This window comes from Trachemys scripta, chromosome 12 (genome assembly GCF_013100865.1).
Source record: "Trachemys scripta elegans isolate TJP31775 chromosome 12, CAS_Tse_1.0, whole genome shotgun sequence".
NCBI lineage: Eukaryota > Metazoa > Chordata > Testudines > Emydidae > Trachemys > Trachemys scripta.
Window position 1 is genome coordinate 32998932 of NC_048309.1, and position 18438 is coordinate 33017369.

At 56.5% G+C, this 18438-nt stretch overlaps 1 protein-coding gene across 7 annotated transcripts in view; it reads right to left on the minus strand.

The window, feature by feature from the left end:
- Positions 1–159: 159 nt before the first annotated feature.
- LOC117885783 (von Willebrand factor A domain-containing protein 5A-like) overlaps positions 160–18438 on the minus strand; it is a 29337-nt gene continuing 11058 nt past the window's right edge. For 2 of the 7 annotated variants that reach the window (XM_034787218.1, XM_034787214.1), the window contains exons 7-15: positions 17086–17258; positions 11361–11449; positions 11057–11201; positions 10600–10679; positions 8759–8873; positions 8400–8564; positions 5367–5470; positions 4842–5050; positions 2401–3974 (exon numbers count right to left, since the gene is read on the minus strand). In XM_034787218.1, coding sequence (XP_034643109.1) covers positions 3514–3974; positions 4842–5050; positions 5367–5470; positions 8400–8564; positions 8759–8873; positions 10600–10679; positions 11057–11201; positions 11361–11449; positions 17086–17258 — 1541 coding nt within the window. In that variant the 3' untranslated portion in view covers positions 2401–3513. The other 5 variants (XM_034787215.1, XR_004647850.1, XM_034787216.1 and 2 more) reach the window with 5 other exon arrangements.

Below are 18438 nucleotides of genomic sequence, written 5' to 3' on the forward strand. Positions count from 1 at the left end.
TGTGTGTGTGTGTGTGAGTGTAAGTGTAATATATTATATGCATATAATACAGTGTTAATGAATACATGTATCACTAATAAATGTGGCGTTCTGCCTTATTCCCCCTGAAAAGATCCTGTGCAGTACTTTAAGTACAACAGCACCTCCCCTCACCTTGAACTTCACAGAGCTTTCTACCTGGCGACCTACAAAGAACTTCGATTGTGCCTGCCCCCACCCAGCTCCTGGGCTCAGAGGTGCGGGTTTGGCCCAACCCTAGGCCTGGGCTGGGTGCCAGCTCCCTTGGGTTCATCACTGTTACACATTGGAATAACAACCCGCGTCTCAGACTGTCCGGGGGAGCTGGGCACCCAGCTGCCACCTGGGCCTGGAAAATCTCCCCCAGTCTTTTCCTTCTAGAATTGTTCTTTCCAATTTCAATGCCCTGGGATGGCAGCGTCAGGGCCTGTGTGAGCAGGGGGGAGAGCGTTTGCTGCTTCCCTGTCCCATTACAATGCCTCTGGGTCCTCACTCCAGGCAGGGCAGGGGGTTCCCGAGCTGCCAGGGGACTGGACGTCCAGTTCCCAGGTATCTGAATGGGAATCACGTGTCCCAACAGCGGCCGAGCAGGGACAGATTTTCCAGGCCTGGCAGCTCCTTCTCCTGGTGGAGCAGTGAGGGGGTGTCAGGGATCCGCACAGACCCAGAGCTAAAACGTCCTGCTAAACCCCACCCTGGGCCCATGCCCCGTGTCTGCCACCTGCACCCCACGTGCTCCCCGCTCTCCGGGGCTCCTCCCGGCCTCAGCCAGACACCCCAGCATCTGGGTCCTGCTGCTCTGCCCCACCAGAAAGCCAGAGCTGGGAGCGCTAATCCACCCGCTCAGGGCAGGCGGTCCCTGACCCTGCTGGGAACCCAGTGCCCTGGGCAATTGTGGGGAGCCCCGAGCCCCGGGATCCCAGCCAAATCCAGGCAGACAAATCTGGGGAACTGCTTTATTCCAGCGAGGGGCCGGCAGAGACAGTTTCCGCCCGCAGCACCAAGGGCCTGTCTGCACAACGACCTTCCTCCGCTGTAAGTTACAGGGTCAATTTAAACTGTTTTCGTTAAACTTATGCAAACCAATTGGCTGCTCTTAATTTAGGATCTGGGGGCGGGGGGGGGGGGGGGCTCAGCTGGGTTAGAGGCCCAGGGTAGCTTGCGCGGGGAGAGGAGTACGGGGATGGGGAGGGGGCTCAGAGCCCGAAGACAGCAGGGCCAATGCTGCAGCCCAGCAGGGTGTTGACGGCTTCCAGGCATTCGCTCAGCCGGGGCCCTGCAACGAGAAGAGGGTCGGGGGAGACATCAGCCTGGGGGACAAAGGGCAGAGAGCTCACAGCCCGAGGGACTGATGTCGGGGAGCTGGGGGGAATGGGACGGGGAGCAGGGGGCTTGGAGCCTGTCTGTCCTGGGTCTGGCTGGGGGGCCAGAGGCTGTTAGGAAGCCGGGGAACAGGGGGCCCTGGGACCCATGGGGTACAGGAGCTCAGGGCTGTGGTTGGCTGGACTGTGGGGTCCTATGGGGTAGGGTTGGTACTGTGGGCTTGTGGGATCTCGGGGTGGGCTGGGGGACAAGGGAGTCTCGGGCGGTGTTGGGGGGCTGGTCTATGGGGCAGGGACTCTCCGGACAAGGACCTGGGCCCTGTCCCAACCCCCCAGTCCTGTCTCACCTGCTTGTCCCCACACCCAGCCCACAGCCTTGGCCTCCAGCAGCTCCCACTCGTCGCGCTGCCCCGTGGCCCGGCCGTGCAGCCAGACCACAGCCAGCACCGTGGCCCAGACGCCAGGGGCCACGTCCTGTGCGGGGGAGAGAGAGACAGCATGAGACAGCGCCTAGCCCGTCCCCCCGAGCGCTGCCCATCCCCCTGCCCAGGGAACCCTCCTGCACTCCTCCCAGAGCTGCCCCTATCTCCCCGGGGACTGCCCGGCACCCCTCCCAGCGCTGCCCCCATCCCCCCGCCCTAGGGACCCCTCTACCCTCCACAGTGCTCCCACCCCTTCCCCAGACTGAGAGAGTTCCCAGCACCCCCACTCTAGCACCGTGGACCCCCTACCCAGATGCCCGGTGGGATGCCCGGGGGTACGGAAACAGCCTCAGAGAGGATCCAGCCTGGGCCTCCCCATGTCCTCCCCCAGCACTGGACCCCCTTGATCCAATGCTCTTATCCCCTGCAAGGGGGTTCCTAGCTCCCCACTGTGGGCCCGTCTCCCCCACTGGGCTCCAGGTTCAGGGGTCATTTGATCCAGTCGCTCTTAGATCCCCCCTCCCCCGAGTCTGGGTCACGCCCAGTCTCATCTAGGAGCAGAGAACAGGCTCAACTCATGGCACCTTCCCCCCCGCCCCCGTCTCTCCCCCCTTCTCCATCCCCTGCACTCACCTTACTGGGCATCCTCCCCCTGGCGTCAGTCTCGCTCACCCCCAGCGCAGCGGCCAGCTGGGGGTCCAGGTCCCACGAGCCATCAGCATTCTGCAGAGACACCAGCCTCAGTAGGGGAGACTCCTCCAGTGCCCGCTCTAGGGAGAGACGTGGTGAGATGGCACTTGCACAGGGTTATGGGTACAGAACAGCAGTGTGGCCTGTCCAGGCTGGGGGACAGCCAACAACCTTAACTGTTACCCTCCATGCATCCTTAACTCTGCCTATCCATGGGGATCCTTAACTCTGCCCCATCCCTGGGCATCCTTTATCTGCTCCTCTGCACCCTTAATCTCTCCGTGGGCACCCTTAACTCTGCCCCTTCCTGCACCCATGGGATGACAATTAATTTGCAGTTGGAGTTGGGAACCAAAGTCCCTTGGGCCCCGTGAATGTCTCAGCCCCAGTCATTAATCTCACAACCCCAGGGTGTTTCTCAAACACAATCTGACCCCGGGACCATCCTGTACTACAACCTGCGATACAGACCTACGTCCAGGGAGACACAGAAGTGTCTAAGGGTATAGGAGAGATGGGATGTTACACAGTCTATACGATATTATAGCCATGCCTGGGCCAGGGTTATGAAGCAGAGTTAAGGTTACCTGGGTTACAGCAAGTTTGTATTTCCAGACTCTTCAAATTCAGGTTTTAAGGGGAACCTTAACTTTAAAATTTCTGCCTCTCGTGGGCTTCTTCGTTTAGAAACCAGACCGGGCCAACCACGCTCTGTGCCTCTGAACTTACCCGTACAAACATCCAAGCCTGGGCCCAGCTTCACAAGGTATTTTTGTCTGGGAATTTAGCTGTGTGCCCATCTCAGAGAAAACTGCTCAGCGACATTTCTGTTACTAAAAAGTGACTGATTACCCCCTCTGCTGCCCAGTTCCCCCGCCTTAGCTCATTGATACAAACTCACACCCCAAATTCCAGCTTCACGAAGTTTATTGCCTGGGAGTTTCCTTTTTTTTCCATTTTGTTGCAAGATCATTTGCGTCCCAACACTTAAAAAACCCAGCTGCGGATTGCCCCTCCCCCAGCGTCACAGCAGTGTTTTGCCCAGGAAGTTCCTTCACTTTCTATGTAGCTGTTAAACACTTGCCCAGCTCCGGGACCGTCAGGGCACGTCTGTCTCTGACCCGATGAAGCGTCATCCTGGGGTTTGCCGCCCGTCCCGAGTCCTGACTCCCAGCCCCTGGCCCCCTCACCTTTCTGGGATGCGGTCTCCGGCGGGGCGCTGTATTTGCAGGACTTGACCTTGTGCCTCGGGCTCCCCTGCCTGAACTTTGGGATGGTGAGGGAGACAAGAGGAGCGGCGCGGGGGGGGGAGATAGCTGGTACTGGCCATGGGGAGCTCTGGGGGTGAGTGCCCTGGAGAAGGACGCGGGGGCGGCGGCTCTCAACTTGCACCTCCGAGCTGTTGTCAAAGTCGCAGGCCATGGACACTCCGGAGAACCCTCGGGCCCGAGCCATGGGCGCAGAGCGGAACAGCTCGCGAGGGAACACCGCAAATTCCGCATGCGCGGTGCGGCCCCGAAGCCTAGTGGGGGAGAGGGACGGACAGAGAGGGACGGACAGACACGCAGACAGAGACAGGCTAAGAGAGGGAAAGGAAATCCCCCCCCATGGAACCCAGAACCAATGCACCGATAGGACCCCTCCCCCATGCCTCCCCCAGCTGGCCACCATGACACCCAGCCCCATCCTCCTCTCCCCCCAGCTCCCCAGAGTCAGGATTTCCCCCCAGCCCCTTCCCCCCAAGCTGAGACCCCTGGATCCAGCCCCTCCCCTGCAGCTTTCCCCCAGCTTGGACCCCTCATCCAGCCCCAGGGGACGTGGGGGCGGGTGCTGCACCCCATGGATGAGGGCAGGATGCTGGGGGGGGGCGAGAGGCCCCCGCTAGCCAGGCCTGCTCACGACAGCGATGCGCCCGCCCCTCCGGTCCCTGCCTGTGGGGGTCGGCTTCTCTGTCTGGGTTCGACTGTCTGATTCTCGGTCTCTGCCCCCGTCTGTTTGGGTCTCCGATTCTGGGTCCATCTGTCTGTCCGTCCGTCCCACAGGCCACACTCTCCCGGCTGGGATGGGCCAGGCCCCACAGGCTGGCTGCTCCCCGTCCCACCTGGCCAGCACGCGCCGCTCTTCCCCTGCCCTGGGGACAGGGGCACTGGGGTCGCCCTGGGGGGCAGGGAGGGGGCAGCACAGCCCCACAGGAGCTGGGGCAGGGAGAAGAGCAAAGGGATGTTAGCCCATAACCATGATGCCCCCCCCCCCCCCCCCCCTCGCCCCCCCCCCCCCCCCGGTTCCCCCCCCAGTGCCCGGTTCGTTCCCCCCCCCCCCCCCGCCCCCCCCCCGGCTGCTGACCCCCCCCCCCCCCCAGTGCCGGGATCACCGACCCCTCCAGGGTTACCTGTCAGCGGGATGTCCCGTCTCACCAGCGGCCCCTGCACCGGTTGCCCCCGCTCCGTGTCCACCCCCACGTAGGCCGTGAGGGAGCAGACGACCCCCGAGCTCAGGCTGGTCTCCAGCACCCGGCGCCGGTCCCCCTCTGACCCGCTGTCCACGGCCCCCTCCAGCTCCAGCAGCAGCGACTTGGCTGCCAGCCGGTGAACGGGCAGCCTGCGCAGGGGACAGAGAGTCACAGGGTGAGCCCCGGACGCCTGGGTTCCTGCCACCATGGGGAGGGGAGTAGGGGCTAGTGGGATAGTGTATTGGGTGGGGGCGTGGGAGCCAGGACTCCTGGGTTCTATCTCTGGCTATAGGAGGGGAGTGGGGTCTCATGGTCACAGCAGGGAGGCTGGGAGCCAGGACTCCTGCTTCCTTCTGTGACCTGGGGCAGGTCCCCTCCCATCTCTATTCTGTTTGGGGGTGGGGATGTGGAGGGCAGGATCCAGCAGCTTGGGGAGGATGGGGACCAGAGGAACATTGCTATCACCTGTCTCCATCCTGTGGCTGCCGGGGGAACTGCAGGGTCTCCTTGTAGGTCTGGTCCTGGATGCGGTACTGCAGGGTGACGCCCCCCATGGCAGTGTCTGGGGGCTGCGGGCAGAGAAAGGGGGTCAGAGATGGAGTGCGAGGGGGGGAGGAGATGCCCAGGGACCCCCCCAGACCCAGGTTACAGAACAAAGGGGGTAAATACGCCCAATTCACAGCAGTTGGGGGGCTGCCTAGTCAGCCCAACGGCCATCAGTAGGGTCAGGAGATAACAACTCCCTTTGAGATCAATGGGGCTGGGGTAGCACAGAGACCTCCAGCCCAGTGGTCACTGGTAGGGGACAGAGTTACTGATCCCCATGGAGGTCTCATCTACACTACATGCTGCAGTATAACTACGTCGCTCAGAGGTATGAAAAATCCACACCCCTGAGCTCCAGCTCCCTAGCGACGTAGTTACACTAACCTTAGCCCTCCTGTGTAGACAGCGCCGTGTCGGTGGGAGAGCTTCTCCCGTTGGCTTAGAGCGTCTTCACCAGACGTGCTACAGTGGCGCAGCTGCGCTGAAGTAAATTTATAGCGTAGACCTGCCCTGAGATCAATGCAGCCAGGCTAGTGCAGAGACCCCACCCCCAGCTCAACTGCCATCATTAGGGGTCAGAGTTAACATTACTCACTGAAATCAATGGGGCTGGGGTGGCACAGAGACCCCCAGCCCAACAGCCATCATTAAGAACATGAGGGGCCATACGGGGTCAGACCAAATGTCCACCTAGATCAGTATCCTGCCTTCCAACAGTTTAAACCTGCTGCCTATTAATTTCATTTGGTGACCCCTAGTTCGTGTGTTATGAGAAGGAGTAAATAACACTTCCTTTACTTTCTCCACACCAGTCACAATTTTATAGACTCCAATCATATCCCCCCTTCGTCATCTCTTTTCCAAGCTGAAAAGTCCCAGTCTCATTAATCTCTCCCCATATGGCAGCCGTTCCACACCCCTAATCATTTTTGTTGCCCTTTTCTGAAACTTTTCCAATTCCAATATAAGTTTTTTGAGTTTGTGTGACTAGCTCTGAACACCGTATTCAAGATGTGGGTGTACCATGGATTTATATAGAGGCAACATGATATTGTCTGTCTTATTATCTATCCCTTTCTTAATAATTCCCAACATTCTGTTTGCTTTTTTGACTGCTGCTGCACACTGAGTGAATGTTTTCAGAGAACTATTCACAATGACTCCAAGATCTCTTTCTTGAGTGATTAAAGCTAATTTAGACCCCATCATTTTGTATGTAGAGTTGGGATTATGTTTTCCAACGTGCATTACTTTGCATTTATCAACACTGAAAAAATTTCATCTTCATTTTTTGCCCAGTCACCCAGGTTTGTATAATTTTTGGTGGTGCCCAGAATGGGTCCAAGCAGAGCCGTCCAGTCCATAGGACTGACCAGGGCAACTGCCCCGGGCCCCGCGCTTCAGGGGGATGTGGGGTCCAGGGTGGCCTGGGGGATTAGCAGGGGGCCTGGTGCCGGCAGCAGCAAGCAACCCGGCCCCAGCCCGCTCCCCTGTGCTCTGCCCTCCTGGCGTCGCTCGGGGGAGAGGGAGGAAGCCGGAAAGAGGCAGGGTGGGGGCGGGGACTTGGAGAAAGAGGTGGAGTGGGGATGGGCGGAGCAGGGCAGGCTGGGGCTGGGTCACTTGCTGCTGCCAGTGCCTGGCCCCTGCTACCCGCCCAGGCTGCCCTGGACCCCGCGTCCCCCTGAAGCGGTTGCCCCGGTCCGTCCTATGGACAGGACGGTTCTGATTAAATATAAGCCCAAACATTGGTGGAGCCGGGCCAACGTTCCTGAATATTAGTGGAGCACAGGCACCACAGACCCATGTAACTCCCCGCCTATGCTGTGAGATCCTTTCAAAGCCCTGCGCAGCCTGCCTCGGACTTAACTATCTTGAGTCGTTTTGTATCTGCAAATTTTGCCACCTCACTGTTTATCCCGTTTTCCAGATCATTTATGAATATGTTGAACAGCCCTGGTCTCAGTACAGACCCCTGGGGGGACACCACTATTTACCTCTCTCCATTCTGAAAACTGACGATTTATTCCTACCCTTTGTTTCCTAACTTTCAACCAGTTACCGATCCATGAGAGAACCTTCCCTCTTATCCCGTGACAGCTTACCTTGCTTAAGAGCCTTTGGTGAGGGACCTTGTCAAAGGTTTTCTGAAAGTCCAAGTACACTATATCCACTGGATCCCCCTTGTCCGCATGCTTTTTGACCCCCTCAAAGAATTCTAGTAGATTGGTGAGGCATGATTTCCCTTTACAAAAACCATGTTGACTCTTCCCCAGCAAATTCTGTTCATCTATGCGCCTGACAATTTTGTTCTTTACTATAATTTCAACCAGTTTGCCCAGTACTGAAGTCAGGCTTATTGGCCTGTAACTGCCGGGATCACCTCTGGAGCCATTTTTAAAAACTGGTGTCACATTAGCTATTCTCCAGTCATGTTTAGTTTATCAATTTGTTCCAAAACCTCCTCTAAAGACACTTTAAACCGAGGCAGTTCCTCAGATTTGTCATCTAAAAAGAATGACTCAGGTTTGGGAATCTCCCTCACATCCTCAGCTGTGAAGACCGATGCAGAGAATTCATTTAGTTTCTGCGCAATGGCCTTATCGTCCTTGAGTGCTCCTTTAATATCTCGATTGTCCCACTGGTTGTTTAATAGGCTTCCTGCTTCTGATGTTCTTAAAATTTTTTGCTGTTATTTTTTGAGTCTTTGGCTAGCTGCTCTTCACATTCTTTTCTGACCTTCCTAATTATATTTTTACACTTCACTTGCCAGAGTTTATGCTTCTTTCTATTTTCCTCACTAGGATTTAACTTCCACTTTTTAAAGGATGCCTTTTTACCTCTCACTGCTTCTTTCAGAGTTATCGCCCAGGAGGGGGTGGGAGGTTCCTGGCTCAGTCATTGACCCCAAGCCTTGGGGGCGTCCCGAGGGGAGGGCAGGGTTTGCTCTCTCACCTGGGGCTGCCCACGGAGCTGGGCGTAGATGAGGCACCGCTGCCCAGGGAAGATCACCTCAGGGCCCCGGCCCAGTAGCACCGCCTCCATCCCACGGGGCAGATCCCAGCTCAGCGAGAGCCCGGTCACGGCCGGCTGCAGAGCCCGCTTCAGAGATTGCAGCGCCTGGGGGAGAGACCGGCACACCCAGGATGGGGCCAGGACACCAGGGTCCTATCCCCGGCCTCGGGGGGCATAGGGAATGGTGGGTTAGAGCAGGGGGGGCTGGGAGCCAGGACTCCTGGGTTCTCTCCCAGCTCTGGGAGGGGAATGGGATCTGGTGGGTTAGAGCTGGGGAGCCCGGACTCCTGGGTTCTCACCTTGGGCTGCATGCGGTCCTGGCCTGTGATGAACTCGGCGCTGCCCCCTGCTGCCCGGGAGATGCCTTTGACCAGAGACGTGGAGGCCCCTTCCCCAATACCGAAGGAGAAGCACCTGCAGGGGGGAAGAGTCCGGGGAGGGGGTCAGAGACAGGAGTGGGAGGGGCAGAGCTGGGGAGTCAATTCAGTGATGGGGGGCAGTTGGAGAGGGGCCAGTAGGGCTGGGGGGCAGGGTGAGGTGAAGGGATGGGCAGATGCTGGGATTGGGGTCTCTCTGTTGGCAGGGCTGGGGGGAGATGATAAGGGCAGAGGTTCTCCATGCCAGCAGGGCTGGAGGGAGAGAGTTTGAGGTTGCTGGGGGGGTCTCTAGGTTGGAAGGGCAGGGGACAGCTTTGGGGAGATAATGGGAGGCAGGGTTGGTGGGTGCTGGGGGTCCCCAGGCTGGGGGGAGAGAGTTTGGCATTGCTGAGGGTGCCCATGCCAGTAGGGCAGGGGGGACAGTGTTTGGGGTTACTGGGGGGGGGGTCTCCAGGCAGGCAGGGCTAGGGGGACAGAGTCTGGGGTTGCTGGGGGTCTCCAGGCCAGCAAGGCTGGGTGCAGGGTTGAGGGGTGCTGTGGGGCAGACAGTCCTCAGGCTGGCAGGGCTGGGGGCAGGGTTGAGGGGTGCTGTGGGGCAGAGGGTCCCCAGGCTGGCAGGGCTGGGGGGCAGGCATGACGCCATGTGACAGGTTACAATTGATTAGCGCAGTGGGGCAATTCGCCGGTGTACATATCACAGACCCGCAGCAGGGCCGCCACGCGCTCAGGCCGAACACCGGGTGGAGCAGAACAAAGCGGGCGTCAGCGCGTTGCACGTGCCCGGCATGTGCCCCGGGAACTACAGCTGCTCTGAATTCGTGAGAGCCAGAGACACATCGGCGGCGGCGGCGTCACCTCTCCGTAACCCTGCTGATCACGAGCTCTCCCCGCCCTGTAGTTCCTTGTGCTTGTGCCCCTGGAGCAATCCCAGGTGCGGCTGTTTCGGGGTGTGAGGATGGATGGTCTCTGGCCATCGCACCATGTCCCCCCCCCCATTGGCACCTGGCCCATGTAAATGCAGAACCGCGTTCACTCTGAAGCACGGCTCCCGACCAGGCCAATGGACGCACCATGAACTGTCTGCGTTCAGGCCACACAGCGAGACCCGGGCGGTGCCAGAAACTCGCTGGATGGTTTTCAGCGAGGGAAAGGGACCCTGGGAGAGATCGTGCGTCTCTTAGCTCTTCTGGACACCAGCCTGAGGTCCCCAGAGCCATTCTGGGGCACCCCGAGAATGCAGATCCCACTTCTCTGCCATCCTCTGAACCCACAAACGGACTCACCTGCTCCGTGGTTCACTGCGCTAACCTCTCGCTAGCTGTTCCCTTCTCCAAGCTCACACACCCGCGGTTAGTTTACAGGCGAGCTCTGGAGTGTCCCGACCGCGGGCTCAGCATCTGGAGAACGGGGTGACTTTGGGTTTATGCGCCCAATCTAGTTCCATCCAGCCTGTCCGGGTGCTCAGTTTGGCTGGAGCACCCACGGGGACCGTCCGTGGTGAGACTGGCCCAGTGATCCGGGCGCGCAAGCCTGGTCCTGGCTGGGGAAACCGAATTCTAGGGAACACCCCCAGGTTGGTGGTTGGGGCGTCTGCCCTGACTTCCGACAGTCTGAGCTGAAGTTGGCACTCTCAGCTGAGAGCCACTCCGCACACCGTGACAGCAGGGTTGGGAGGGTGGTAGGGGGCAGGTTGGGGAGTCGCTGGGGGGCAGGGCTGGGGGACAGAGTGGGAGGGATGCTGGGGGGGCAGGTGCCCCCATTACCTGTGGGCCCCCCGGTGACGCTGCACCTCAGTGATGACGTCCTTGGTGTTCCCCACCTCCCCGTCCGTGAACACAAACAGCTGGCGTGGGAGAGACGCTGTCAGAGTCGGGGACCCCAAATCCCCCCCAGACACCCCCTCCCCCTGGGAATGGGGGTATCATCCAGAGAGCCTGCTCCACTGACCTCCCACCCCAGAGACCCCCCGGCACTCCTCCCTCCCTCCCAGCACTGCCACCCAGCTCTATACAGAGGTACCACCCCCCCTCAGCTCCTGCTCACCATGGCCTGCTCCCACTCCCAGGAGCACTGGCCCCCCGTTGGTCCCAGTCCCACTCTGAGCCCCCCCACAAAGCCTCTGTCAGCTACCTCCCAGCCTCTCTCCAAGCACACCCCCCCCCATCAGCTCCCGCAGCCCCTCTCCAAGCCCCTGGGATGCCCTGCGGCTGCCCCTGGTACCTGGCGTGGGTGCCCATCCTGACAGGGGCTGCAGTAAATGGCTCGTAGCGGTGCCAAGATCTCTGTGCCCCCCAGGTCGGCCTGGAGCTGCTGGATGCGCTGCAGGGACTCGGCCATCGTCTGTTGGGTGTATCCCACGCTCTGCCTGCGGGGGGCGCCAAGGAGTCAGGGGCCGGGACAGCTGGAGCCAGGGACATCCCGACCCCAGCCAGCCCTGCCCCCAACCCACAGACATCCTGACCCCAACCCAGGGCCACGCCGACCCCAGCCTACCCTGCTGCCAACCCCCCAGCCCCGGACTCACGAGTAGAAGGACTCGAACCGAGACCCAAAGCCGTAGATGTTGAAATAACAGCCCAGGGGCAAACTCTTCAAGAGCAGGACCAGGGTCTCCTGGGGACGAACAGACAGATGGAGTCACCCCCACGGGCCCAACCAGCCTGGGCTGCTCCCCCACCCGGCTCTGCCCACCCTAGGCCCAGCCAGCCTGAGCTGCTCCCCTCCACAGGCCCATCTAGTGTAGGGTTACCATATTTCAATAGTGCAAAAAGAGGACACTCCACGGGACCCCGCCCCTGCCCCAACTCCGCCCTTCCCTGCCCCCGGCCCCGCCCTAACTCCTCCCCTTCCCCACCCCAACTCCGCCCCCTCCTGAGCACCCCACATTCCTCCTCCTCCATCCCGCCCCCCGGCTGCTGCGCTGGGGAAGTTGCTTCGGTCCCCGCCGCGGTGGAGAGCGGCAGGAGCCAGGAAAGTTGGAGCCCGGGGAGGAGGCAGTCCCCTTACCATGCCTCCCTATTTTCCCGGACATGTTCGGCTTTTTGGAAATTCCTCCTGAACGGGTATTTGAGGACCAAAAAGCCAGACATGTCTGGGAAAATCCGGACGCATGGTAACCCTACCTCTGACACTCACCTCTCCCTCCACTAGAGGGACTCTCCTGTCCATACCTGTCCCAGGGCCTTCCTTTAAAGGGGCATCCCCATATCAGCGGGGTCTACTTGGAAAAGATAATATTTACTCCCTTGTGTGGCTGAGTTGGGCTGTGACAATCCAACACATCATGAGTACTGTGAGAAATGGGGCACAACACTAACCAAGGCAGTGTCATTTCAGGGACTGTATGGGCCTCGAAGTTCAAACAAACAAGCTATATAAAGTCCTTTTCTTTACTGGGAAGCCAAATGGAAGTTTTTCTAGAAGGGTATTTTTAGAAATCTCAGTATAATGACAAATTTCAAGCTCAGTTAAATAACTTTTTTGTTCAATGATGCAGAGCACAATTAGTATAGAGACATGAATAGTGAGAGATCCAAGCTGGTTTGCCTGATATTGTATAAAAATGTGTGCAACTTTGATATAGAAGGCCTTGCCAAACTAATTATTGAAGCATATGCAACCATCATCGTAGACAGTGACTTGTTTATACTGCTCTATATACTATACCAGTGTTTCTCAATCTGGAAGTCACGATTTATTTGATAATTTATATGGTAAAAATGAGAAAATAAGCAATTTTTCAGTAATACTGTGCTGTGATACTTGTATTTGTATGTCTGATTTTGTAAGCAAATAGTTTTTAAGTGAGGGGTACTCAAGACAAATCAGCCTCCTGAAGGAGGTACAGTAGTCTGGAAACATTGACAACCACTGCTCTAATTGACCTGGATCAAGAATGTCTTTGTTTTACTTTCTATTTCTATTGTAAGGCTATTGGGGTCTCAGAAGGATTTTTTGAATCATGTTTTTAGAAATTTCATAAATGGACCACTGCACTTCCTCCAAATTCACGAGTCTGATGTTTCATTTTTTAAGACCAAAGGTTCCTGCATCTTCTAAGTATTAGAGTGAGTTGTTTTCCAGAAACCCAAAGGTGGAAGCTCATTAGCAATCTATTTGTGTGTAATACATTTTATAGTAACAAATAAAAAGGAAGTCACAAGTGGTCTAGTCAAATTTGCTTCCTGTCCTCTAGTCAGGGACGTATCTCCCTGCTGTCAACAGTTCTCTCCAGAAACAGCAAAAGAAAGATCCCAGATCAATCTATGAAACTGAAAAAGGTATTCCCAGAAACACTGAGAAAATGAATGCCAAGGGCTTTTGTTACACTTTACCAGGGAGCTCAGGAGTGAATGCACCAAACCGAAAACTCGCTGCTATGGAAATAAACACTCAGGGCTAGACTCTGCTTGGAGACAGCAGAATCTGCTACCATTTGCTGCTCTGAGGTGTACAGTGCCTCACAGAGCTGGGGAAAGGAGGCAAGACCATGGCTGGCAGTGCAGGAGAGAGTAAGGTGCATCGCTGGCCTCCCCTCTGCACTGCTATGGTGCCGAGCACCCCCCTCACCGGGCCCCCCAGGCGGGGGAGGGGGTGAGGTGACACCCCCCACGGTGGGGTCCGTGTCCCTTTAAGAGCAGGGCTGGGCTGAGCCGAGCTGGCGGGGGGTGGCTCCGCTCCCGGCTGCAGGCTGATACCGGAGCCTGGGCTGAGAGCCAGGCTCGTCTCCTGCACCAGCTCCGGGGGAGGCTTTGCTGCGGCTCTCCCAGTCCCGGCCACCGCACGGTGGGGGTGTTGCTTGAAGCAGGGCAGGACCCGGTGGGGCCGAGGGCTGAACAGACCCGGCAGGGCAGTGCGGGGGCTGCTGGAGGGAAGCTGGGGAAGGGGTGGCACGGCCTCAACCCCCTGGGGCTGCCTGCCTTGCGGAGGAGGCAGAGGGGCCTAAGCTGCAGCAAGACCCCAGCCCCCCGGGGGAGGGGATCTGGGGCCAGCCCAGGGAGGCAGGAGCAGCCCCGGGGGTGCTGGGCGTGTGCAGGGCAGAGCCGCGGGAGAGCCCCAGCCCCGGCGGGCAATGCTGCAGAGGAGGAGCCCGCGCTCCCTGGCGGGCGAGGGGAGCCCCAGGCAGGGGGAGCCGGGCCCTCCGCACCCACCTCTCGCAGCTGCTCCATGCTGCTGCTCCCAGTATCGCTTTCAGTCAGCGCGGCTGCCCTGTCAGAGCTTTTGGATCTTTAAATAGCCGTCCGGGGGGAAATCCCAGACATTTTTAGCTTTTTACAAATTACCCCCGGACGGCTATTTAAAGACCCAAAAGCCGGACATGTCCGGGGAAACCCGGACGTATGGTAACCCTAATCTAGTGTGGCCTCCCGCCTGTGTGGAACTGATAAATGAAATTGTTTTTAATTGTTCACTTTATTAATGTAACTTCAGAAATAAAGTTTTATGAATGAAACAACATTCATTCATAAAGCCGGTTACCCCAATAACTGGCTAATTGACAATTACAATGCTTGTTAAGAGTCATAGCTGTTCAGCCAGTTGCTCTTGTAAGTTTCACTGTCAATCCAATTCCTGCTTAAATCACCTCGGCTACGGCTACGTCTTCACTACCCGCCTGAATTGGCGGGTAGAAATAGATCTCTCAGGGATCGAATTATCGCGTCTTGTCGGGATGCGACAATTGATTCCCCGAATCGACGCTTGTACTCCACCGGTTGTGGAAGCAGAGAAAAGAACTGACAGAAGGGAACTGCAATGCATGATGGTTGTTAGCAAGAGTCAGGCTTCGTAGAAGGGAACTGCAATGCATGATGGTTGTTAGCAAGAGTCAGGCTTCGTTAGCAAGAGACAGTCTTTGTTAGCAAGAGTCAAGCTAGCTGTGACCCTGATAACCCTGATAACGCGAGATTTGTAGAAGTGAGGATTGTGTGAGGATTGTGTGAGACGGGTGAGAAAGAGTTGTGTAAGAAGTCATTGTGACCTCAGTATAGATAAGGTGTAGAAGACCTTGTGTAGATAAGGTATAGAAACTAATTGTATGTAGGCAAGAGTCAAAACAAGTGAGGAAATGAGATATCAAGATGGCCTATGTATAAACAAAATGCAGCTGTCCCTCATTATTTCTGTAATGAAAGGTATAAATGCTTGCTGTAATTAGTTAAAAGAGAGAGACCTGCTTGCTCTCTCCCTCTGCACATGTGAGAGTTAATAAAGCATCTGACTTGCTGTACCTAAACAAAAATAGTGAGAACTCAGTTTTTCTCCGACACAGCGCAGGTAAGAGTAAGCGCCGTCGACGGAGGAGCTGCGGCGGTCGATTTGCTGCCGTCCTCACAGTGGGGTAAGTCGGCTCAGATACGTCGAATTCAGCTACGCTATTCGCGTAGCTGAATTTGCATATCTTAAATCGATCCCCCCCCCCCCAGTGAAGACGTAGCCTGAGACTTGCACTGTTTCAGTATTGTAACTTCTGTTCACCATTCATTACACTTGCCTACACTGTAACTTCTGTTCACAGTTTGCTATCCACTACGCGCCCCCCCCGGAGCGCAGCAAGTACAGCGCTGTAAAGTGCCAGTGTAATCAGAGCCTGCAGCGCTGCACGCTCGCTCGCAGCACTGCAAGCTATTCCCCTCGGAGAGGTGGAGTACATACAGCACTGCGAGAGAGCTCTCGCAGCGCTGGTGGCGCGACTACACTCGCGCTTCACTGCGCTGCTGTGGCAGCGCTGGGAAGTCCGAAGTGTAGCCAAGGCCTTGTCTATATTGTAACTTTTGTTCACTGTTTGCCATATTGTAATTCAAACCCCATTTTAAAACGCTTACTCCTGTTGCGGATTGTGGGGGAGTTAGGGCCCTGCACCCCTCTTCCCGAGATTCACTGCGACTCTCAACCAGCCAGTAAAGCAGAAGGTTTATTTAAGGACAGGAACACAGTCTCAAGCAGAGCGTGTAGGTACGACCAGACCCCCCTCAATTAGGTCCCTCTGGGAGGTTCAGGGAGCTTAGACCCCGACTCTCAACCAGCCAGTAAAGCAGAAGGTTTATTTAAGGACAGGAACACAGTCTCAAGCAGAGCGTGTAGGTACGACCAGACCCCCTCAATTAGGTCCCTCTGGGAGGTTCAGGGAGCTTAGACCCCAGCTTGGGGTTCCCTGCGTTGCACCACCCAGCCCCAACCGAAAACTAAACTCCAAACTCCTCCCGCTGCTCCTCTCCTTTGTTCAGTCTCCCGGGCAGAAGGTGTTAATTCTCCCCACCCCCGTTCCTGGCTCAGGTTACAGCTCAGGTAGCTTCCTTCAAGGGAAGTCCCACATCCCCACTGCAACCCCCCTGCAACATTCCCAGGTCAAATCTGCCCTGCTCCCTGCTCCCTGCTCCGTCACAACTCCATTTTGTAAAAGCTGGCTCCAACCTTCATTTTTGCAAACCCTGCTGCAGCGCTGGGAAGTCCGAAGTGTAGCCAAGGCCTTGTCTATATTGTAACTTCTGTTCACTGTTTGCCATATTGTAATTCAAACCCCATTTTAAAACGCTTACTCCATTTTGTAAAAGCTGGCTCCAACCTTCATTTTTGCAAACCCTGCTGTAATCTTATTAGTTTAGGTTAGATGTGTGAATGAAGTATGTATGGATGATGGAATCAACCTCCAGCCCCAGCCTGTCCTGATGAAATAGAGTTCAAACACCAACACTGAAGATGCAGACAACAGCCCTAACAAAGTAAGAAAAGTCTACCCCAAAAAGAAAAGAACAAAGGTACAACAGAAGAAAGATCAAAGCCAGATCCAAGGCTGAAAGTCAAGTCTGCAATTGACGGGTGATCAATCACCAAACCCAGAGGCAGCGTGACACAGCAAGACCTATAGACTCTGGATTCAAACTAAAGCCTACAAAAAGGATGGGTGAGATGGAAGACTTTGGAGGGTAACATTCTGCTGCCAACATCGGTGCATGCCCAACAGAGACCCAGCCCTTCCTTGTGCCTGGCTTTCCTGGCCAGTTAGCTGCCACAAGCTACGAACCCAAGCTGCAAACTCAAGCCACAGACTCAAGCTATGTTCAGGACTGGTAACTATACAGCAGCTGCAGAACATCTAATGGATGTGTGTGGATCTCTGTGTGTGTATAGGTATTAGGTATTAATTATTGGTCATAAATCAAATTGTGTTATCATAATAAATGTGGCATCTTTGTCTTGCCCCCTGAAACAATCCTGTGTAGTTTTGTCTGCATAGCACCTGGCCGTACCTTGGCGCTGTCGATGCGCTGGCGGGAGCGGTCTCGGCCGTCCATGGGGCACCCCATGCTGCCAGAGCGGTCCAGCAGGAAGATGAACTCTCCGGCCGAGCTCTGGCCTGGCACCGCCTCAGGCAGGCTGGGCAGCAGGGTCACCATCACGGCCGGGTTGCCCATCAGGGAGCCTGTTGGGAGATGGGGCCAGCCCCAAATGGGGCCGGCATGGGGTCGAGCCCTGTGAGTCTGCAAGAGCCCCCAGGCCTCACAGCCCGACCCATGTCCCTCCCCATAGATCCCCCACCGCCCCCAGTGCCCGACTGCCCCAAAGCCTGACCCCTCTGTCCCTCCCCCATATCACCCTCTCCCTAGATCCCCCACCATCCCCCGACTGCTCCAGAGCCCCACCCCTCTGTCCCTCCCCTCACATCTCTTTCCCCTAGATCCCACACTGCTCCCAATTACCAGCCCGTCAGCGCCTCCCCTTCCATCCCCTGTTCTGTCCCGTATCCCCAAACCTGAAATGCACCCAAGTGTCTACCTGCTCCCAGGCACCCCACCCTCCCACTCCCTGCTCCGCCGAGCCCCCCCACTCTGGTTCCCAGCTTCTTCTGGTCCCCCCCGCCCCAGCTCCACACACACCTCATCCCCAGCTCCTTCAACACCCGCCCATAATCATAAGAATGGCTAGACTGGGTCAAACCAAAGGTCCATCTAGCCAAGTATCCTGTCTGCCAACAGTGGCCAATGCCGGGTGTTTCAGAGGGAATGAACAGAACAGGTAATTATCAAGTGATCCATCCCATTGCACATTCCCAGCTTCTGGCAAACAGAGCAAACACTTCTGGCAAACACCACCCCTGCCCATCCTGGCTAATACCTGTTGATGGACCTATCATCCATGAACTTATCTAGCTCTTTTTTGAACCCTATTACAATCTTGGCCTTCTCAACATCCTCTGGCAAGAAGTTCCACAGTTTGACTGTGCATTGTGTGAAGAAATACTTCCTTTTGCTTTTTTTAAATCTGCTGCCTATGAGTTTCATTTGGTGACCTCTGGTTCTTGTGTTATGAGGAGTAAATAACACTTCCTTATTTACTTTCTCCACACCAGTCATGATTTTATAGACCTCAATCATATCCCCCCTTAGTTGTATGAAGAAATACTTCCTTTTGTTTGTTTTCAATCCATTGCCTATGAAGGCGTACCATGGATTCATCTAGAGCAGCGTTTCTCAAATTGGAGTCCGCAGACCCCTGGGGGTCTGCGAGGGATCTCCATGGTGTCAGCGGGTCCCACTGACCAACTCTTCCCCCTCCCTCAACTCCTCCGCCTGGAAGCAGCTGCCAGCTCCCTGTGGCCCCTA